General features: G+C 32.3%; 2 protein-coding genes across 8 annotated transcripts in view; one reads left to right on the forward strand and one right to left on the reverse strand.

The window, feature by feature from the left end:
• The first annotated feature begins 586 nt into the window (after positions 1-586).
• Positions 587-5383, forward strand: LOC100867865 (carboxypeptidase B). Its single transcript, XM_003697770.4, has 8 exons — positions 587-832; positions 1138-1453; positions 1567-1869; positions 2152-2242; positions 4232-4377; positions 4604-4660; positions 4752-4836; positions 4916-5383. Exons 1-8 carry the CDS (start codon positions 750-752, stop codon positions 5107-5109), a joined length of 1275 nt encoding a protein of 424 aa, XP_003697818.2. The 5' UTR covers positions 587-749; the 3' UTR covers positions 5110-5383.
• A 1354-nt stretch (positions 5384-6737) lies between these two features.
• The window catches only part of LOC100865280 (uncharacterized), a 320953-nt gene continuing 306829 nt past the window's right edge, over positions 6738-20861 (reverse strand). For all 7 annotated transcript variants that reach the window (XM_086908754.1, XM_086908752.1, XM_086908758.1 and 4 more), the window contains 3 exons: positions 19913-20118; positions 16419-16640; positions 6738-14370 (listed from right to left, as the gene is read on the reverse strand). In XM_086908754.1, coding sequence (XP_086764880.1) covers positions 14275-14370; positions 16419-16640; positions 19913-20118 — 524 coding nt within the window. In that variant the 3' untranslated portion in view covers positions 6738-14274. The remainder of the gene's footprint in view (positions 14371-16418; positions 16641-19912; positions 20119-20861) is intronic.

The raw sequence follows: 20861 nt of genomic DNA on the forward strand, positions 1-20861 counted from the left end.
ATACATACTTATATATTTTTAATCAACAATAGTCTACAACTTTAATCAAGATATAGGAATAAATTTAAATTTTAGATTTTTCTTTAAAAAAAATTCTATTATTTTAATTAATTTATTTCTTCGAGCTTACATTAATTTCGATTACGAAATAAATTGCTACATATAATAAAAATTTAAAATTATTTATCGAGATAGTTTTATACTTTCGAAGAAAATTTGTAAAAGTAAAAACTACCTTAATCTTTCAATTGTCTAAATAGATGAATAACTTAAGCTTATAGAAATAATCAAATACTTCTATTTACGAATAAATAAAAATTCTATAATAATATATTGTACGTATATCAAATTAATCAGAGATGATATACGTAACGTTATCGATACATCGTTTTTATCATCACAATATAAATCATGTACCAACATTATCTAATGTTTTCAAATTCAAAACGAATTTTCAAATCGTTCATTCTATAATTGAAATCTCAATTAATCGCTATCTGCCGCGATAACAATTTCATTTTTCTTTTTTTGCGTCTAATTGGTCTTATCTCGCTTTCTACTTTATTTAATAACAATTTCTCGAGCACACATTTTGCGATCAGAATCTCTTCACTTAAACACGATGACGTTTCGAGAGCGATCCGATATCGTGTGATAAAAATGAAATTTGGTTGATTAGTTTGCGCGGATAGGACACGATATATAAAAGTGGAGAAGTGGCGAGATAGCTCTAATTGAACGTAGCCAATATGCGTGTCTTCTTCTTGATCGCGACAATTCTTGTCGCGGCTGCTCTGGCCGTCGACCATGAATTTTTGCCTTCTTTACGGGGGTGCGTTCCGTTTTTATAACACTTTCTTCTTCTTTTCCTTCTCGATCCACGCGTATAATCATATTTTGTTATCATTTTTAAACAGCAAGAAAAACATAATTATCTAAACAAATATCGATTCTCTTTATACATATTTTTTTTACAAATTTTACAAATCCATCTTCCCTGAATATTCTTTGAAATATTTCTAAACTTGCAGAAAAACTTGCTGCAGATGATAAAAGATAAGTGATATCGTTCAAAACGATTGTTACTCGTGTTAATTACTCGAAATATCGTTATTGATAAGAATGGAAAATTTGCAGAATGCAGAGTCTCTCCATTTCGTATCGGACACCCGAACAATTTTCCTTCCTGAAAAATTTCATGGACACGCCTGGATTCGACTTCGTGAAAACCACCACCGACTTCGTTGACGTTCTGGTGACAGGTGACAAGGTGGAAACGTTCAAACGACTCCTCAACGAGGAAAATATGGATTACACCGTGATGATCGAGGATGTGGAGGAAATGGTGACCGAGGAATACATCACCCAGGAAGTGGAGCGAAGGCTGAAATCAAAAATTCAAGACTACGCTTCCGGACGATTGAGCTTCACTTACTATCCAAGTTATAACGAGGCGAGTGAAGCGGAATATTCGCTTTTCTTCTTTTTTTTTTTTTTTTTTTTAAAGTATATATCATTGTTGGCCAAAAAATTGATCGAAAATATATCGATCGGTTGAAATTACAGGTGAACGAGTACTTGACCTATTTGACAAAGACGTACAGCAACGTAGCCTCGTTGATCGGCATAGGTAATTCGTACGAGGGGCGAGCGATGAAAGTTTTAAAATTGTCGACCGGTGGCAAGAACAAGCCCGCCATATTCATCGACGGTGGAATTCATGCCAGGGAATGGATCGCCCCCGCGACAGTCCTTTACATGGTGGATTTAATGCTGTCGAGTCACAAAGATCTGTTGAACGAAGTTGACTGGTACGTTCTACCAGTTTTGAACCCCGACGGCTACGAATTCACGCACACCAAATCTGCGGTAATCAAAATCAATCGATACAAATTCGATTACATTTCTTCGTTAAACGCATTTGATGCGGCGATTAAAATTTTATTATACGCATAAAATAGGGTGCGATGGATAATGAAATATTTGCGTTAAATACGTATGAAAGAAAAATACGCATTCTTTTTCCATAATTTTTTTTCGGGATGAAAATTCATGATGGGAAATCTTTATGCACCATCCGCATTGAATGCGTTAAACGTGTTGCTCCAAGATATTTTTTAATCGATGTGTTTCGTGTAAAATTTAATTCAGAATCGATTGTGGAGGAAAACGAGATCCCCGAATTCAGGTTCGAACTGTAGAGGCGTCGATGGAAACCGAAATTACGATATGGGATGGATGGGTTGAGTATCAATTTTTGTTTATTTTACTTGTAATTAATTTTTATTTTCCACACTGAAACACAGATAACAGAAAATTCCTTTTTCTTTTTCGCATATTCAAGTTTTTACTATAGATAAAACAATTTAGGAATCAAACAATAAAATATTCAAACTATCATTTTTTAAACTCGTATTAAGTTAAACACGTTTCAACTTAAACTTTAACGATATAAATATTTGGCGAAACGTGAAGAATACACAAAAACTTTTACAAAATTGAAATCCATAAATTCATAGAATCGTAAAGTATATCGGATGATTCTTATCTTGAGTAAAAAATTTTAAAACAAGTTATATTTATTGATACCGTATCATCTCGATAAGAAAGAATTTATTAACATAGTTTATATCTAAGCTAGACATCTTACAAGGAATCATAATACAAATCAAGGAAAAAACTCGTGTTTGATAATCTTTGATCGATCAACATAACGATTGATTAAAAAACTCAAATTCAAATAATCGCACGTATCATTTCTCGTTATCAAGTGATAATTTTCGATGAGTTAGTTCAATTAATATTTCGACGATAACGATTATATGCTCGACGCGTGTGATTCTATTTCTAAAAAAAAGAAAAATATTTCGTATTTCGTATTCGATTAATGAAATGTTTCAAAAAAAAAAAAAAAAAACGGAAAACTTTGAAAATTCATTTCGTTCTAATATGGCCAGGAATCCGTCACAGTTAACTATTTCTCACTGTAACTTTCGTTCGAAGAGCAATTGTCCATCCATTTTCACCGAAGTTATGATTGAGCGTTGCAAAAACTTGCTCGTTACCGCGTGGTCGTTACTTCTCTAGTCCTCTTCATTTGACACGTTGACTTTTGAGATGTCTCGAGTTATTCCGCGACGCGAGTTTCCTCGAGCTAACAATCTCTCACCGTTCATTTTGTCGAAACGATTTTGGAGTATCGAGTTTACAATCGGAATTGGGAAAAGCAGTTAAGGATGATATGCAATAGCATAGAATTGCTTCACAGCAAAAGCAAAAATCGATTATGATCGAGCATGCGATTTTAAAAATTAAAAATTAAAATTAACGCCAGAGGAAACACGTGATTATCGTAATTCTTTATTATGAAATTGAAAATTTCATTAATTTACGGAATTCAATTATCTTTGGTTGTTTTCTAATCTTGCTTTTAGACAAGTTTTGTAAAATTTTTTAGGATTCAAAAAGAACAAAATATATTATATACATTATGAATCGGAGATCGATTAATTCGATAAAATCGATTATTGATCAGAACGAAGCATAATACGAATCTAAATCTTATCCAAGTGCCAGATTATATTTCGAATTAACACCAGCCAAAAGCATTTTTGCCTGTTAATAACAATTAGCAGGATCGAGAAATTATTTCAGAGATTTCATTTTAGTTTTTAATTTTTCTCATTAGCCGAATTTCAACCCGAAAATAAATTCGTGAAATGTGGCTTATATATACAAATCACTAAATTGAAATACCTCTAATTCGTCCCGCTATTTGGAAGTTGCCTGAAAATTCGTGGCAGCACTTTCTCGTATTAAACTTTCTCGCGAGGAAATTCGACGCGTGTGTTTCTAAAAAATTCTTCATCGAATTATCCCCAACGTACCATCCTCCTCGAACGATTGCTCGTTTTCATCTGTTGCAATTTCATCATACGAAACCAGCCACGTTTTTTTCCATTCACAATTTTTCGATTATTAATCCCTTAATTTCGCTATTGACGTAATATTGTGTTTATCGCGTATCGAGTTAAAATTCTACTTTGATCAAATTCTAATACGTCATTACCTTTCAATTATTTATATTTTTACTTTATTTTCTTGCCAATTTTCATTTCTCCTTTCGATCGAACAATTGTCTTCCCATGAATTTTGTGCGAAACGATGACCGAGGTTGAAAAATTAATTTCAAGTTATTTTTAATAATTAAAATGTAACCATTTGTTCGCAGTGATTGGCGCGTCTAACAACCCATGCAGCGAAACGTATGCTGGCCCTAAAGCATTCTCCGAAGTAGAAAATCAACATTTGAGAGATTTTATTCTGGCACGAAAGGGACAATTCAAGGCTTATCTTACCTTCCACTCTTACGGCCAGGTAAATCCAGGTTAAATTTTAATCGAAAACGAATTTAAAAGGGAATGTCGATTTAATTTTTCTTCAATATTTCGATCGAATTGGAACATCGAATGTATTTAATTCTCTCTGCCTCTCTGCTCGCGTAATCCATAAATTTATACGATCGGGGAAAAATTATTTCATTGTTTTTAACAATTATAGAAAGTGTTATATAATGAAATATTAAAAATATTATTTTTTCAAGTACATCTTATACCCTTGGGGCTTCACATCCGAAGTACCTTCCAACGAACCAGAATTGGTAAGTTAATTTCTCCAATGTTACCACGAATAATGATCAATACTAAGTGCAAATATTATTTTACTATCACACCATTGTTATTGTTTTCCAGCGTAATCTTGCCAGTAGTTGCGCAAAGGCAATCGCTAAATCTCGTAAAACCCAATACACTTATGGCAGCTCTGCTAATCACCTGTGTAAGTAATATTTTTGAGAATATTTTTTTGATCCTCTATATTTTCTTCAATTTAACATAATTTCATGCGAATTGAACAGATCCAGCTGCTGGTGGTAGCGATGATTGGGCAATGGGCAAAGCAGGAATCAATTTGTCGTACACTTTCGAATTACCCGGTGGAAATTACGGATTTCTGTTACCTGCATCTGAGATCAAAGCCGTGGGCGTCGAGACGTTCGAGGCTATCAAACAGATTCACCAACATGTCACGTCGAAATACGCTTCTCGTTAAATGTGTAACAAGCTCGATCATATCGCGATTATAAACAAGCAAACTATTGCTCAATCCTTTATATCAATTATTCGTATCACGATAAGCAATACAAATCTCAGGATAAATTAAAGTTTAAATAATAATTTCCATTTTCTATTAAAATCGATGTGATTGATGATGATAACCTATAATGTAATTTTCTCATTATAAACTATTCGATTGAAATCTTTATTCAAAATTTCTTGAAATTCAGAATTATACAAATTTAAATAAAAGGAAAGATAAATTTAAATTCTTTGATTTTTTTTTTTTTGCATCAAAAAGTTGGAGATTGTCCTTTGTATGTAATTAGAAAATCACAAATTCTTTAATTCAAGTTTTCATTTTTTCAAAATTATTTTTAAATAAAAAGACAGATATCGATTTAAATTAAATTGAATTAACATAATTTCCAATTCTTTCGCAACGAGATATTTCGATTAACAAAATCAAAATTACCGATTACCTTTCTACCAATCAAAATGATTCTCTTCTAATCCATACTATAATACCAGAGCCAAATACGAAGAACCAGACCAAGCTGAGTAAGTTTAAGTCCGCGAAATCACTAGTACAAAACCGAGTGGAGCAAACAGAAACCGTAGTCAACAATGCTGCCAATTACTCGTAATCTACAAAAGCCACTAGCCAGGCAAGAAAGGCACGAAAGCCGCATCCAGTGTTCCCATAACAATAATTGCTCGTTTAGGTTTCTCCGAGGTCTCTCGTTGACCCACAATGCGCTTATGATCCCACCAAGAAAACAAAAACAAAAAAAAAAAAAAGAAAAGAAAGGAAAAAAGAAAGAAAAAAAAAAAGAAAAAGAAAAAGAAAAAAGAAGGGAAAAAAATTCGGTCGAGAACCAACGTTTACATTTACGATTAAAAGATGAAAAATTCATGGTTAAAAGCGCGTGTTCTCTCCCTGTTAGCTCTTCATCCGTGAAACGAAATAGTCATTGTTCGGTGTCGTGCACAATCCCCTTTCTGCATCCACTTTCAGTTTTTTCCCCGCGTTTTTAGGTGGCCACTGCGCGAAACCGAGAGTGGCCTGAAGGGAAAACAGAAGAGAGGCGGATGCTGAAGGATTTGGTCGGGCTGAAGTGGAACACTTAGCGCGTAGAGCCGGCCTTGTATCGTGCCCAAGCTCCTTTTCGCTTATTCCTACCTACCCTGGCTGGTCTCGTGTTCGGTCTAATTGGAGAAACAACAGACTCATTACCCAACAGGCTCGAGCACAGACGAGAGCTCATTTCGACGGCTGAGGGCACTGGGTCGTGAAATTTTTCTATAACGAGCCACTCTCGTGGCCGTGTCCAAATCTGGGGCCTTCACGTTTCTTGGAATAAAAAAGAATCGCTTGATGCGACCTTCGAATCAGAAACTATTTTCCGATTGGATTATTTTTTTTCCAATTTCGATTTTGAGTAATTGGTTTCGACACTGGCATGCGAAGACGTGGAAATTTTTATTCTTATAATTGGTCGAGTTTTCGTAAAAAGATGTGGAAACTTTTAATTTTCTTCTTGATCGATGTTAGATTGAAGAGGAACAAGAGAGATATTGAATCGCACTCCTTTCAGAAGATTTCTTCCGAGCAACACATACTTTCTTATGAGATTAATTAATAATTTATTACGCGTTACTTTTTTGATTGAACAATGTCGAAATGTTATCTGTAAGTAATCTCTGTCAAGTAAGGTTTAAATAAAGATTAAAGCTTGAATGAGGATAAGTGTTATCTTGAGAGGCACGAGATTGATGAGGTTGAAGAAATCTTGATGGATGGTTGATTTTATCAGTGGCAATTGCAGTTTGTGTTTGCTAATTAGTCAAGAATACAATATTGGCACAAATTTAAAAAATTATTTCGATGATCTCGTGTGATTTTATTTGATTTTTCCAGTTCCATACAGAAAGAGTCAAAAAAATCATCGTATTCAATCAATCATCGAGCCCATTAAAAGACTTAACGTATTTTTTTATTCAGATGATAATGATCCATAAAACATTGTTCATATATATATATATATAGATAATATATATATATATATGTATTTATAGGACTATGAACAAATAACTCTCGTTTCTAAGATCTAGTCGTAACTTAACATAGATAAATGTATCCTTTTTTTTCTCCCCTTTTTTTTTCCCTCCATTTTTTGGTTTCCCTTACAAAGAAAAAACGCAGGAAGAAAAGCGGCCGAGTTTTCGAAATTCTCTCCCCCCCTCCCCTCTTTTTTGAGGACAAAATCGATCGACGTTATAATTTTTCTTGATCTTCATTTTTTTTATCAGCTGATGACGATTTTCTCTCTCTCTCTCTCTCTCTCTCTCTCTCTCATTCTCTTTCTCCCTCTCTCTCTCTCCCTTTCACACTCATAATCATTTTATATTTTTTTTTTCTCTTTTTTTACGGATATAGTCGGTGAATACGGATAAACTATATAGACCACTCTTTAAGTAAATGATTAAGGTAGCTTAATCTACACATCGCTAAAGGTAACGCATCTCCTCGTTAATTTAAGAATCCAGCTTGTCATCTTATCACGATCAGTGCTTCTTTTGTGATTGCAATGCGTTTTGCAATATAATGTGATATGATATGATTGAAAAATTCGTCGAACCACCATCTAGTAAGTCTCTCATACGCATTACTGTTACATATTAAAGTTCTAGTAATTATTCTTAATTGAAAAGAAAAACAAAAAATTCGTCTACTTCGAGATAATTACAAAAGGAGAATTAATTCAAAACTTAATCGTTTTTTTTTTTTTCATCAAATTATCAACGTGACGTAAACGAAGCGATGGTATCTGTGAAACTGATAATCGTGATAAAAAAAACTGTGAAGAATTTTTATCGTCGCTTGTACGTGTTGATAAAAAAAAAGAAAAAAAAAAAAAGAAGAATTATCTTGAATGAAGAAACGCAATATACTTTTGTTCTAAGGTCTACGATACACGGTCTAAAAGTAAAGGAGTTTCTTCTCAAGAAATTTAAATCGATCGAACGTTACAGAACATTTCCATCGTTGGATAATTACACGAGGGAGAGAAAAAAAGAATAACAAGCTTTATAAGCACGTTAACATTGAAATTTTCACGTAGAAACAAGAGAGACCACTGACTTTGATTTCAATCGTTCTAGGGCTGTCGAACTTATCCGCAACTTATCTCTTCCTTGATCGTTGTTTGCACGATTACAGTGGAATCACAGTGAAAAATATCCCGTCATATCCCTGCTTCCGATGCAAACAAATCTCACGCACTGTTCTAAAGACAGACCGCACCACTATTGCTCAAATATTCAAAATATATACGCGAATATGTATATCATTAAATAATAGCAATGATGATAATAATAATAATAATAATAATAACAATAATAATAATAACAATAATAATAATAATAATAATAATGACCCGTATAAATGGTACAAATACACACAATCAACTGTTGCCTGCATCGTATCGATAAATAATTCTTCATTATTGATACGATGCGCATGATAATCCTGACGCGATTCATCATACTTATACACCTCCATCAGGCTATTTCGTTCCAACCTTATTACAATAATTATATTACAATTATTACAATAATAGATACACGTAATTAATTATGTAAATAATATATATATATATATATGTATATATGTATACGCCTACGATAATAAATATATGCATAGAGAAATTTGCAGAGCGTATATGAAACCCGCGTATCCTTATAAAATATAAATGTGAAAACGTTTAATCTTTACAAGCCAAGTCTGTTGATACCTTGAAACCACAAGTACATCTTATGAAACAGCGTGTGGAACATTTCTATTATTGAAGAATTCATTGATTTACTTCCCCTCTTTTTTATTCCTCTGTTCATTCATCATCGACGAATTATTTTTACACTCGATTGAACGTTGAATAAGTGCTGTCTGAAATTCATCTTGGAGATTGTTGTTTCAAGGTATACACGAATATCGATCATGCCTTATACGTACGTATATCCTATCATCGGCCTCGGTAGATGCGTAATCGATAATTAACCAAAATCCATACACGTTTCTTACAGATTCGTTATATACTACATATACGAGAGAGAAATAGAAATCTGCACGACAAATCTGAAACGACACGCACGGATATTCGCAGCCCTAGTATCTCTTCTCTCTTTTTAATTAAACAACATCGATCGTTGTGAATCGAGTCGAAGCATTTCTTATTATTTCGGTATGTCCAGGATATCAGCTGGATATTTAGAGTGATAGCAGTTTTACGACGTACAACGTATAATGATACCTATTTAAAATTCATTCCATTTTTCGTTGCACGTACATCTCGTTCGTCCATTTTTATTCGTTCACCGATTTATTCCAATAGAATTAAAGATGAAATAAAAAAAAAAAAAATATGTATACATATTTGATTGATTTTTCCTTTTTTTCCTTTCATTCGAACTACCATGTACGCATAATGGAAGAATTTGTAATTTTAGAATACGTGCGATTATGAGTAATTCTTGGAAAATTTATAAATTAACACGATGAATCTATGAAAATTTTTCCCCGTTACATGTATAATTTAATTCAATGCCTTTATTTATTTTAAATTTAAATAACTTAGAAAACTATATATTTTACATAAATGATACTCGATAAAATTTTAATCCTTTTTTAAAAACGGCATCGAATCAATTTACACATCTGACACAACCACGAGTTAAAAATATTGAATTTTATAAAACAAATGAACTCGTGCCATGAATAAATAAATTAACACAAACAATCATATACACATAAAATACTCTTAAATATCTAAGAATCTCTTTCAGAATATACATATGGATACAATTGATTTATCAAAGAACGATATTCATCACGTTTGTCATACATGTTTTTTTTTTTTCTCTACCAGACAGAAATAAAATTATTCTCAATGAACGTCGCAATCACGATACATCGAATATCATCAACGATAATCGTATCCACGTATCCAACCGCGATACCATTATCCTTTGCACGTCGTCTTTGCTCACGACGCGACGGAACCATTTTTTTTTATACCAATAGTAAAACCGTTAAGTAGATTTCTCGTTCCTCTAATCAATTATACTAAATTGGACGATGCTTGCCTCTGTTCGTTCTCGCTGGAGAAAAAAGAAACCGCATTCACACACGTTCTCATCAAAAATACACGTTTGATATGCTAACCGTATATCTCTTTCCTCGCGATTTAATAAACCCACACTTTTTTTTCTGTCGTGAGTATTCTCTTCTTTTTTTTTTTTTTTTTTTTTTTTCCATTCTACCGTTCACTGTCCACTCTACAAAATCAACTTCTCGCATATTATCGGTGGATCTTATTTGTTATCGTGGAAATTACAATAGAATTTCTCCTTCTCTTTCATCCTCTTTCTGTTTCTTATTTTTTTTTCCTTTTTTTTCCTTTTCTTTTTTTTTTTTTTTTTTTTTTTTTAATTGATCAGTCACTGTCCACCTTTCTCGTTTCACCGAACGACGGGATCGACGAGAAATTGAACGGAATCAACAAAAGAAGAAAAAAAAAAAAATCTTAAATATCATATGCATATCGTAGCGGTCAGCTCGAATGCTGAAATCAGCATCGGATTCAGGCTAAATTTACGTATCGACGGGATCGAGAATGTAGTCCGGGATAGTCGAGGATCGTTTTAAATGGCGATTTAAAGCGTTTCAAGGTTTTTCTTTTCCCCTAATTAATCCTAGGAAACGTAACGGTTACCATCTTTACCGCTAACTTAAGGTTACACGAATATTTACAACATCCTAAACGGTAATTAAGCGTTGACGATTAACATGCCCGACCGAGAACCAATCGACTTTTTTTTTTTTTTGTTACCGAGCTTAGAGATTTACGGAAAACGGATCGATTTATTTACAATCATACTTTTTCTCAGACTCTGACCATAGAATTAGGACCATAGGGATAGAAAAAATTTTTTTTTTTTTTTATTACAATTTTGCGTTGAAAATATATAGCGATTCAATGTGTTATTTACTGAGAAAAATTAAAATTATTATAAGAATCCATTTGAGAATCAAATTTTCGAGTTTTTTTTTTTTTTTTTGTAAATCAATATTACTTTAAAAGTTATTCTTGCACAAATATTCTCGAGAGTGATTTTAAAAATATATAAAATTTTAACGAAATATATTTCATTGTCCACATCAAAATATTTTTTCGTTAAATCTTGTTATCAGAATTTACAAAATTCTAATGATAAAATTAAAAAAAAAAAAAAAAACAGAAAATTTTCATTTTTGGTCGTAATTAAATGGACAAAGACTGCACCCCGGAGATCGCACAGCATTTCTTTCTCTTACTCTTCAAAATTATCTTCATAAATTTAAACCGTATCAGAATTGTTCAACGTTATTCAATTGTGAAAGATAAACTTTTGTTTAAGCTTTTAAATCAATTATAAATTGAACTTCATGGGTGTGCTATGGGAAGAGGATATAATTTTATATTTTTGTTTCCAATGTTTTTTTTAAAATGAAAAAGTAGAAAGGTGAAAAAAATCTTTATCTTTTTTTTTCTTCTTCCCTTTCTTTCTTTTATTCTTCATTCCATTTTATCATTTTCTTTCTCTCTTCTTTATCCAACTTCTCCATCTTTTTCTCTTTTATCATATATCGTAAAATCGAACTGAATTTTTCGAACGAATATCTCTTCTTTCTCTCGCAATTTAATTGCCGTATAAACATGTTCTATTTCTTCCTCTTTACCAGAAATTGTTCAACTTCGTGAAAGGCAAATCCAGTTTAAATTAATTGTGAACGAACTTCATCTGTCCCAAGAGAAATAATAAACGAATATAATTCCATATTTCTGTTTCCAATATTTATTTTGAAAACCTCGGCGAGATAAACCGATGAAAAAAAATGGGACGCGGAAAAAAGTCTCTTTTTATGTTCCTCTTCCTCTTTATCACTCTCCTCTTCTTTCCTCCTTCTTGTCATCCTCTCCTTTATCACCTTCCCCTACCTCTTTATTACTCTCCTCCTTTATCGTATATATCGTAGAATCGAATTGAATTTTCAATGAATACCTCTTTTCTCTCAATTGTCGTATAAACGTGTTCCATCCATCCCTTCCTCCTCACCAGAATTGTTCAACATTATTCAACCTTGTGAAAGGCAAACTCCGTTTAAGCTTTTAAACTAATTGTAAATTAAACGAACTTCATCCGTGCGCCAAGGGAAGACTATATAATTTCATATTTCTGTCTCCAATGCTTTATTTAAAAAAAAAAAAAAAAAAAAAAAAACCGCCGAGATAAATCGATGAAAAAAATGGAATCTATGAAAAAAATCTTTCTTCCCTTCTCTAACATCCTCCTCCTCCTTTTCTTTTTTATCAACCTTCTCCTTCCTTCATTTCTTTATCATACATCGAATAATAATTAAATCGAATTGAATTTTCGAACGAATATTCTTTTCTCTCTCGTAATTATCGTATAAAGATGTTCCATCATCGTCTTTCTCCTCATCGTCAAAGATATGAATAATTTTTAATATCCCTACACACACACGCGCGCACGCGCGCGCACACATACACACACATATACATGTCAACCTACTTATTACTTGAATCGAGTTAATCTTGGATCCACTGGTGATGCAAGAGTAGAGTCTTTAAAGAGTAAAATCCAGACGAAAGGTTTCTTCGGGGAATTAAAAAGGAACGCGATTAATTAACTAATTTTAACAGAGAAAGAAAAAGAGAGAGAGAAAGAGAGAAAGAATGTGTGTGGACATTCTCGTTACTGTGCGATCTACGTCCGGGTTGTCGGAAGACTACCTGTAATTTTCATAAAACGCTACCACAAACGGACGGCCTGGTTTTCACCTATTTCTCAACGACGCTAGAAAAAGAATCCATTAACGTTGCACCCTACTTTAGGAATCCTTCCGTGGCGTCTACTTAAAAAATCTCGCGAGGGAAGGGAATAAAAGAATGGACAAATTGTAACGGATCTCTCAAAAATTTCCACTCTATCAGGATTGAGCATTGAAATAATTTTGTTACCTGACATTTCAATTGTTTGACAATTTGTGAATGAATTGATGCTGAAACTATTGACATATTTAACATGTTGGTAGATTATACATAGATGATTAGAATTTAGAAGAAAATGTTGTAGTAAGTAACAAGAGGCAGATATAATTGTTTATTCCTGTCTGAAAAGAATATTCACTTTTAAATTAAAGTGATCTACGCGTATACTTGATAATTGCAGACATAAAAAATTCGACGAATTTTTTGTTTAGCAGTTCTAACGTTACATATACAAATTTCTTAAATAATTCATTTTTCACTTCATTTAATTTCATTAAATAAAAATCGCCCAATCCTGCGTACTACGTAATCCATATCACATACAATTATTCTCACAAAATCGTTAACGAAGATATTAATCGTATCACAGACAAGGAATAACACGATGACTAGAAAAAATTTTCAAAAATGTTCGATCGACTAGATTTCTCGTTTTCTACGTGTTCCTCCAATCTTATCGGAAGTTACTCGATTTTGGGTGTAAATTTTAAACCGCGAATATACTTTGGCGAATGACGAAATTAAAAAAGAATTTGGGATGAGAGAGAGAGAGGGAAAAAAAAGAAAAGTATAAAGGAGGAGGAAAATAGAAAGAAATCGAAGTTTCCATTTATACGAGTGGAAACTCGCCAAAAGCGATTTCTCTTCGGGACTAGATTCTATGAAAAGAAGTGAGAGCATATGAGAAGAATGAAGGAAGGGAGGGGAGGGGGGGAAAAAAAAGAGGATTAATCGATGAGATGGACGTAAATGGAAGCGAAACGCTTTAAATCTTTCCCGTTGATCGAATCCTCAGAGCGATTCGGGATCCATCGATACTAAATTCGCCAAAATAGGTCCCAGATCTGGCATGAGACGACCCTGAATTATTTGTTAGGCATTTAAGCTATATACAGAGGGGTGTGTTATCCTTAAAGGAGATCGATATGTCTCATTGGTGGCGCGTTGGTACAGGGAATCCCTTGGATAGGGAAAACCTTGTTGCAATGGCTAATTTTCTTCTTCTTTTTTTTTTTTTTCTTTTTTTTCTCTCTCTCCTCTTCGACTTATTCCTTCGCAGACAAGGATCCATTAGTCAACGCCATGACTGGGCCAGAACTTCCCCTCGAGTTTGTGTCAGAGTTTAGTTCCAAGGACGAGTCCTGCAACATAAAAGGGAACGAGTATTTGTAATAAATATTTAAAACAATATTTGGATTTGGAGGAGTGATAAAATTTAAATTAAATACATTATTCCGAATAATTAGAGATATTTTTAATGGAGAGATATAAAATGAAATGGAAATTTATGAGAGAGATGATTTTCGAACGAAGTTGTTTCCACAAATAAAATTACAATTATTACTGTACGTTTAATAAAAGTAATTTCTATTTCAACAATCAACTTTCATTATTTCGGATTAACTCCTAGAGTGTTGTAGCTCATCACTGAACTGCACACTGCATTTTAATGTGGCACGAATTTTCATTATTATTGCTATACATTCTTTTATTCTTATTATAACACGTCACTTTGACGTATAAATTTAATAAAATAACGTATAATCTTTCACTGGGAAATATATCCATAATTCTCACCGATTTTTAAAAATCTCTAATTTTTAATCTCTTTTTAAAAACAATTCGTGGATTTGAAAAATCCAAGTGCACTTGTATTTCCCTCAATTTTAAACATTCAGAAACAAAAGAAAAGAAAAAAAAACTCGTACAATTATTCCAATATCTTTTGATCAGAAATTCTACAATGCAATTGACAAAAATTTCAATTTCTGCAAATAAAACATTTCCAATACCGATTGCTTTGCAAAAATAAAAGAAAAAAATTCCGATATCCTCGGGAGACGCGTTAAAAATAAATCGAACGGTTACGTGGTGCTCCACCGTTCCACAGCGAATCGCAATGAATTTTTTCGTGCGTGTGTTACGACGTAACTTGACTACATCTTCGAGAATCTTCGATCACGAAAGCAATAACACGTTTACGCGCGGTGATTACACGGATACGACGGTTTCGCGCGACCATTTGCCAATGATTGTCTTCTCGCCACGAATGCGAAATCGAAATGGTTGAAACGTGGTGGACGCATTTCGAGAGGCCTTGGCGTGATTTATCGACGAAAGGAAAGCTTTCTCGATCTTGGTGTTGATCCTTTTATGAAGATACAAGGGATGGTATTTGTCATCGAACGATCGATTACTGTCTGTCATTCTATCGATTTTAATGGACAGAGCATAGAGATAATATTTGTCATAACATCACGTTGCAAAACTATTTATTTTGATTGATAATGCAGATAATAGGCTAATTGATATGTCGAGGAAAATGACAAAGTTTTGTGACAAAAGGGATAAAATGGAAAATTAGAAGGTAAAATAATGCAATAAAATAATGTCGGTGTATCGATACGTTGAGCGAGATGAGAAATTTTGTGATGAAAGAAATCTTTGCGATAGAGTATAAAATTATGATAGAAAGTGAAACGAATTAAGTAGAATGTAAAAAGGATCAGATTTAACGTGTAAAGTAATAATGTTTAATGGAGTGCAATTAATTTTCATTTCTATTAAATTAAAAATTTATATCGGTGGATGTAAAGATTCTTTGTACGATTTCATTAATTACTCTGGTTTCGAAGGGAGCAGATTACTATGAGAAACCTGTTACAATTGATAATCTGTAATATGATATAAAAATTAATACGAATTTATATTCGATTTAACTGGCGCGGCGCGCAGTGGATATAAAATTAATAAATACGGGGTTGTGAAAGAAGGGAATTCAGTTGGAATTTAATTTACCCACCCGTGAACGCCTGAATATTACACATCTATACAAATGTCCATAATAAATGTATTGTGGATCAAACCAATATTTCTCGAATTCTATTACTTCACGTTTGCTTTTCCTTTTCAAAAGGAATATGATAGAATTTTACTTTGATCCCGAAAGATACTCTTTTCAACGCTTTTTTCCTTGCACGTTAAAACTTGTTGCAAAAACTTGTTAAAAAATCTTGATTAGCGGGGAAGTTTTAAATTTTAGAGGAAAAGAAAAATTTATATAAAAATTCTACAAATTCTACAATTGTATTTCACGTACAATATTTTAATATTTGCGATAAAAGTAATAACTAATTTCCAATAACTTTATATTGCTTTATAAACGCAATAAAAATATATTATTACTTACAATGCTGAGGGCATGCATGATGCAAGCTTGCGTAGTGTTCTCAACGTGGATCAACTCGTCGCACTCTTCGTGGTCCAGCCCATTTACATCGGATCGTATTTTAATCGGTGACAAAGCTGCCTCGTTATCTGTTGATTTACCACTGTCAGGAGAGGGTAATAATTCGTGTCCATCCAGATCTTCTTCTTCTGCGCGTTCCTCATAATCTGATGCTTTCGTTTCCTGTTCACAAATAATTAAAAAATAAAATGATTTAAATTTCACGATAAATTTAATCATTAATTAATACATAAACTATATATATATATATATAATAAAATAAATTTTCTAATAATTTATGTTGCCAAATATTTGATCGTCTCAAATAATAATGCGCAATATTTTCAAAAATATTAACATTATAAAATAAATATAAATTCACGGAATAATAAAAATAATAAAACAATATTTCTGTAAAATATGTCTCGAAATTTTCCAAAAAAAGAAAAAAAAAAAACTATGGAACGAGAATTGTCCGTAACGTAAGATAGATCGAGCAGTGCGCGAATAAATTTATACAAAGGATATCGCATATAAAAATACCCTAAGAATCGAAAGTACGTGATCAATTGAGCCCTCTGACTTGACCTGTTCCACTTTTCTTTTGTACTCTGTGATAGTAAAGCGATATTCCTAGTCTGACGCGTGTCGTACGTACTAGTGTCGAGCTCTACTTACTTTATCCAGTTGGCTGACCAAAGCGGAACCTATATTACTTTCTCATTTTTTTCATCTAATTCTCTTCATATCTCTCTGATGCGTTATTTGCACACTGATTGTATTATAAATAGTGCATTGTTTATTGCATATATTAGAAGAATATCGTATGTACTATTTATCTTATTTATTATTATTAGAAATTAATATATATATATATGTAATATTATTTATTTTTTAACGAAAAATCAATTTTAACGAACGTTCATGGAATCTTATTGTCAAATATTTTTTTAACTATTATTATATTGTTCATCTTCGAATTGAATTAACCATTCTGAAATATCATTCTTTGAAATTTCACTATATTATAATTGGACTTAATTAGATCGGTTTAATTGGAAGATCGTATTCAAGATAATCGAGATTCAAATACCATTTACAATCTTATTCTAAATTTCAAATTAGAGCAATTCAAAATGGAAATTTCAGTGATAATATATTTAAATTTTACATTAAGTCTTCTCTCATTTAAAGCTCGTTAAACCACTTAAAAAAAAAAAAAAAAAAAACTTACACCCAATCTTCTTGTTTCAAATTGGAGTCACAAAATGGAAATTTAATATTTAAATTTCATAAATTTACAAAACACACTGATAAATTAAATGTAAACAAAAGAAAATGCTTGTAATCGAAATTTAATAAACTGAAACTAAATAAACTTCTCTCCCCTGTAATTAATAGAAAAACGAAAAAAAAAAAAAAAAAGAAGAAAAAGAAGAGAGGAAAAAAGAGAAAAGCTGTTCTTTTTTACTAAGAGTCAAGAAAAATCACACATTCGACGCAATTAATAAGAGTGGCGAGCAGCAAGAGTGAAAATAATGAGACTCTTGATCGGTGAAATCCGAAACAAAAGTTCCGATTGCCTGATAGCTCGATCCTGATATACCTCGCCCGTGCCCTGGAGTTGACATATCGACAGAGAAACATATGATGAAGTAATATTTTTCCAAGTTGTACGTCGTTCCCTACGGCGACAGGATTTCGTTCTTTTGTTACAGAGTTTCATTCCCCCAGTTCATAGCCTGCCTTGTCTTAAGCACTCGGAGAGCCCTGCCTCCTCGCGATATTACGATTTCCCGTGTTTCCACCCTTTACTGCAGAAAACTTATATTGTTTAAATTGACTGCCACTGTTATTATTGCTTCCTGTTCGACGTATTTGAGTTTTCAGTTTTACATAGCTCGGAGAAATTCTTCCACCAAGTTATAACATATATCATTCTTTTTAAGATCGATTTTTAAGACACAATTCATTGGAAATGGATTTTTTTCGTTCATCTCCACGTTGTTTCAATCTATTTTAATTTAATTTTAAAAATTTCCTTTATCGAGTTTTGACTGACAAACATTTCCGATCGGACGAAATCTATTATTTCTATCGTAAATTTGTATTTTTTCCCCTTTCTTTTTTTAGTTTCACTAAAATATTCTAATTTAATTTTTAAAAAACCACGTCCATCGAATTTGACACGAATTTTCGACCGAATTAAATTCTATTTATTTTTCCTCACGTTTGGAAAATATTATCGGAAACAATTCGCAATTTTGTTAATTTTTCTTCATTGAAGATATTCTACCTTAAAAGCTTTCTCGATCGACACAATTTTCGACCGAAGTAAATCCATTATTCCCCCCATCATTTTTCTTCACGTTCAGTCGATCGAGCAATACCAAATGAATTCCTCTCAAAGAAACTGAGAAACTCCTTTCAATATCGTATTTACCTCACTGAGATTTTTCGCTGTATGTATTTTTTAACTACGTACAAATAAAATAAAAAGAAAAAAAAAAGAAGAAAAAACAGAAAGATTATCGAAGAATTTCCACTTATACGCGAATAAAGGATGAAAATTCCAATTGCGGGGTGAACTTGCGCGATTAATAGAGGCAAATAAATACAGAAATATTCCTGGAATTAAAGCTAGAGCGAATAGAGAACGTCGTATTTTCTTTTCAAACCTTCCAACCTCCAGCAGCTTGTTCATTCTGATAAGATTGCGCAGTCATCGTTCGCTACTTCACATTTCGGGCCAACAAAAATAACGAAAGAGGAAAATCCATCAGGGCGAAATTACTTTTCCTTTAGGGAATTTAATTTTCACGTTACATATAAAGTATCAGTTAACAGTTGTGCGCCTCTTTTAATTTCCATTGGCCGTACTTCGAATATCACTGTTTTTTTTTTTTTTTTTTTTCCTATTTTATTTTTCCTCCCCTTTGATTTCTTTATTTTCTATTTTCGTTGATGAAAACGAGGAGGAAATTTTTACGACTAGTGTAGCTCGCAATTTCGGTATTGCATTTACCCTCTGTACAATTTTATTTTTACCATTCAATATATTAGATTGGCAAATATGAAATATCGAAATTAAATGTAAATCATATACCCAATGTTTTTAACAAGATTTACGTTGATAAAGTTTTTTTTGATAAAGAATCTTATCAAGAATCATAAATAATTTGAATATTAATTTGATAATAAAAATAACTTCAAATTTGAAGTAATATATAAATATGTTATCAACATGTTATCAAAATTTATCATTTATTCCTTTTAATTTTGCAATAAATTCTAATTAACTAATGAACAAGCTATAAAAAACATTGCATTTAAAGAAAATGTTATTATATACATTTTCTTGAATATTATATATTACATATCAAATATTTATCAAAGAATGAAATCAAGTGAAGGAGAAATAAAATATATTTATTTTTGATATGTCAGAAACTTACCTGAAAATCTTGCGGTGACGGTGATGATTCCTTCTGATGTTGGCTTGGACTTTGAGGGGGGCTGGGAGCGGATCTGGGGCTTTGGGGTCGGGTTCCCAACTCGTAAATGTTGATCATGTGAGCTGCCTGGGCGTGAACCATCAATTCCCATGCTGAGGGGAATGATACCTTGCAGAGAACGCATAGCAGAGCCGTTGTAGAATCTCCTTGGAACATAAACATGAAAGTATTATGTTTGGTAATAATTTACACATGTGTTGTTTGTCAAAACTCACCAATATATATATTTGTATATGTGTGTGTGTGTGGGGCTTTAAATCTTTTTGGAAAAAAATTATACACATACAAAAAAAAAAAAAAAAAAAAGAAATATAAAAATATAACAATAAGATGTAAGTCTTAAGACTTAATTATAATAGTTTTTAATTTAGAAAATGAAGTATTATTATTAGGTACTCATTTAAGATAAAAATATAAATAATTTATCTTTTTATCAAATATTTTCGAAGTTTGAAAATCAAAATCATCAATTTTTATCCAAATTTAATATTTTTTTTAATAACACATTGAAAAATGAATGCAATTCAATACAATACAATACAAGTATCCTAAGATTTTTTTAAAAATCTTATACTTTTTGCCTACAAAAATATTACACTCTATTCAAACCTTGCTCAAAATAGTCAAATAAAAAATTATTCAAAATCCTTTCTCCTTCACAAAATCCATTACAATCATTACCCCTTTCTTCACCCCCAACATTTCTCAAAGTAGTGAATACACCACGTAAAACCGGAAGAAACAACTTTGCAAAGCGTCAGCAGAAGGTAAAGAAAATCCCTTGCAAATTTGTCGAGCAACGACGCTTTCCATCTAACCAAATAGCGGGATTAGCCTTTGAACCGAACGCGGCTGCGAATAAAACTCAAGGATTCACAATTCCGTTGGT

The sequence above is a fragment of the Apis florea genome, unplaced genomic scaffold (genome assembly GCF_048593485.1).
Source record: "Apis florea isolate Af1SG1 unplaced genomic scaffold, ASM4859348v1 contig_3081_pilon, whole genome shotgun sequence".
Lineage (NCBI taxonomy): Eukaryota > Metazoa > Arthropoda > Insecta > Hymenoptera > Apidae > Apis > Apis florea.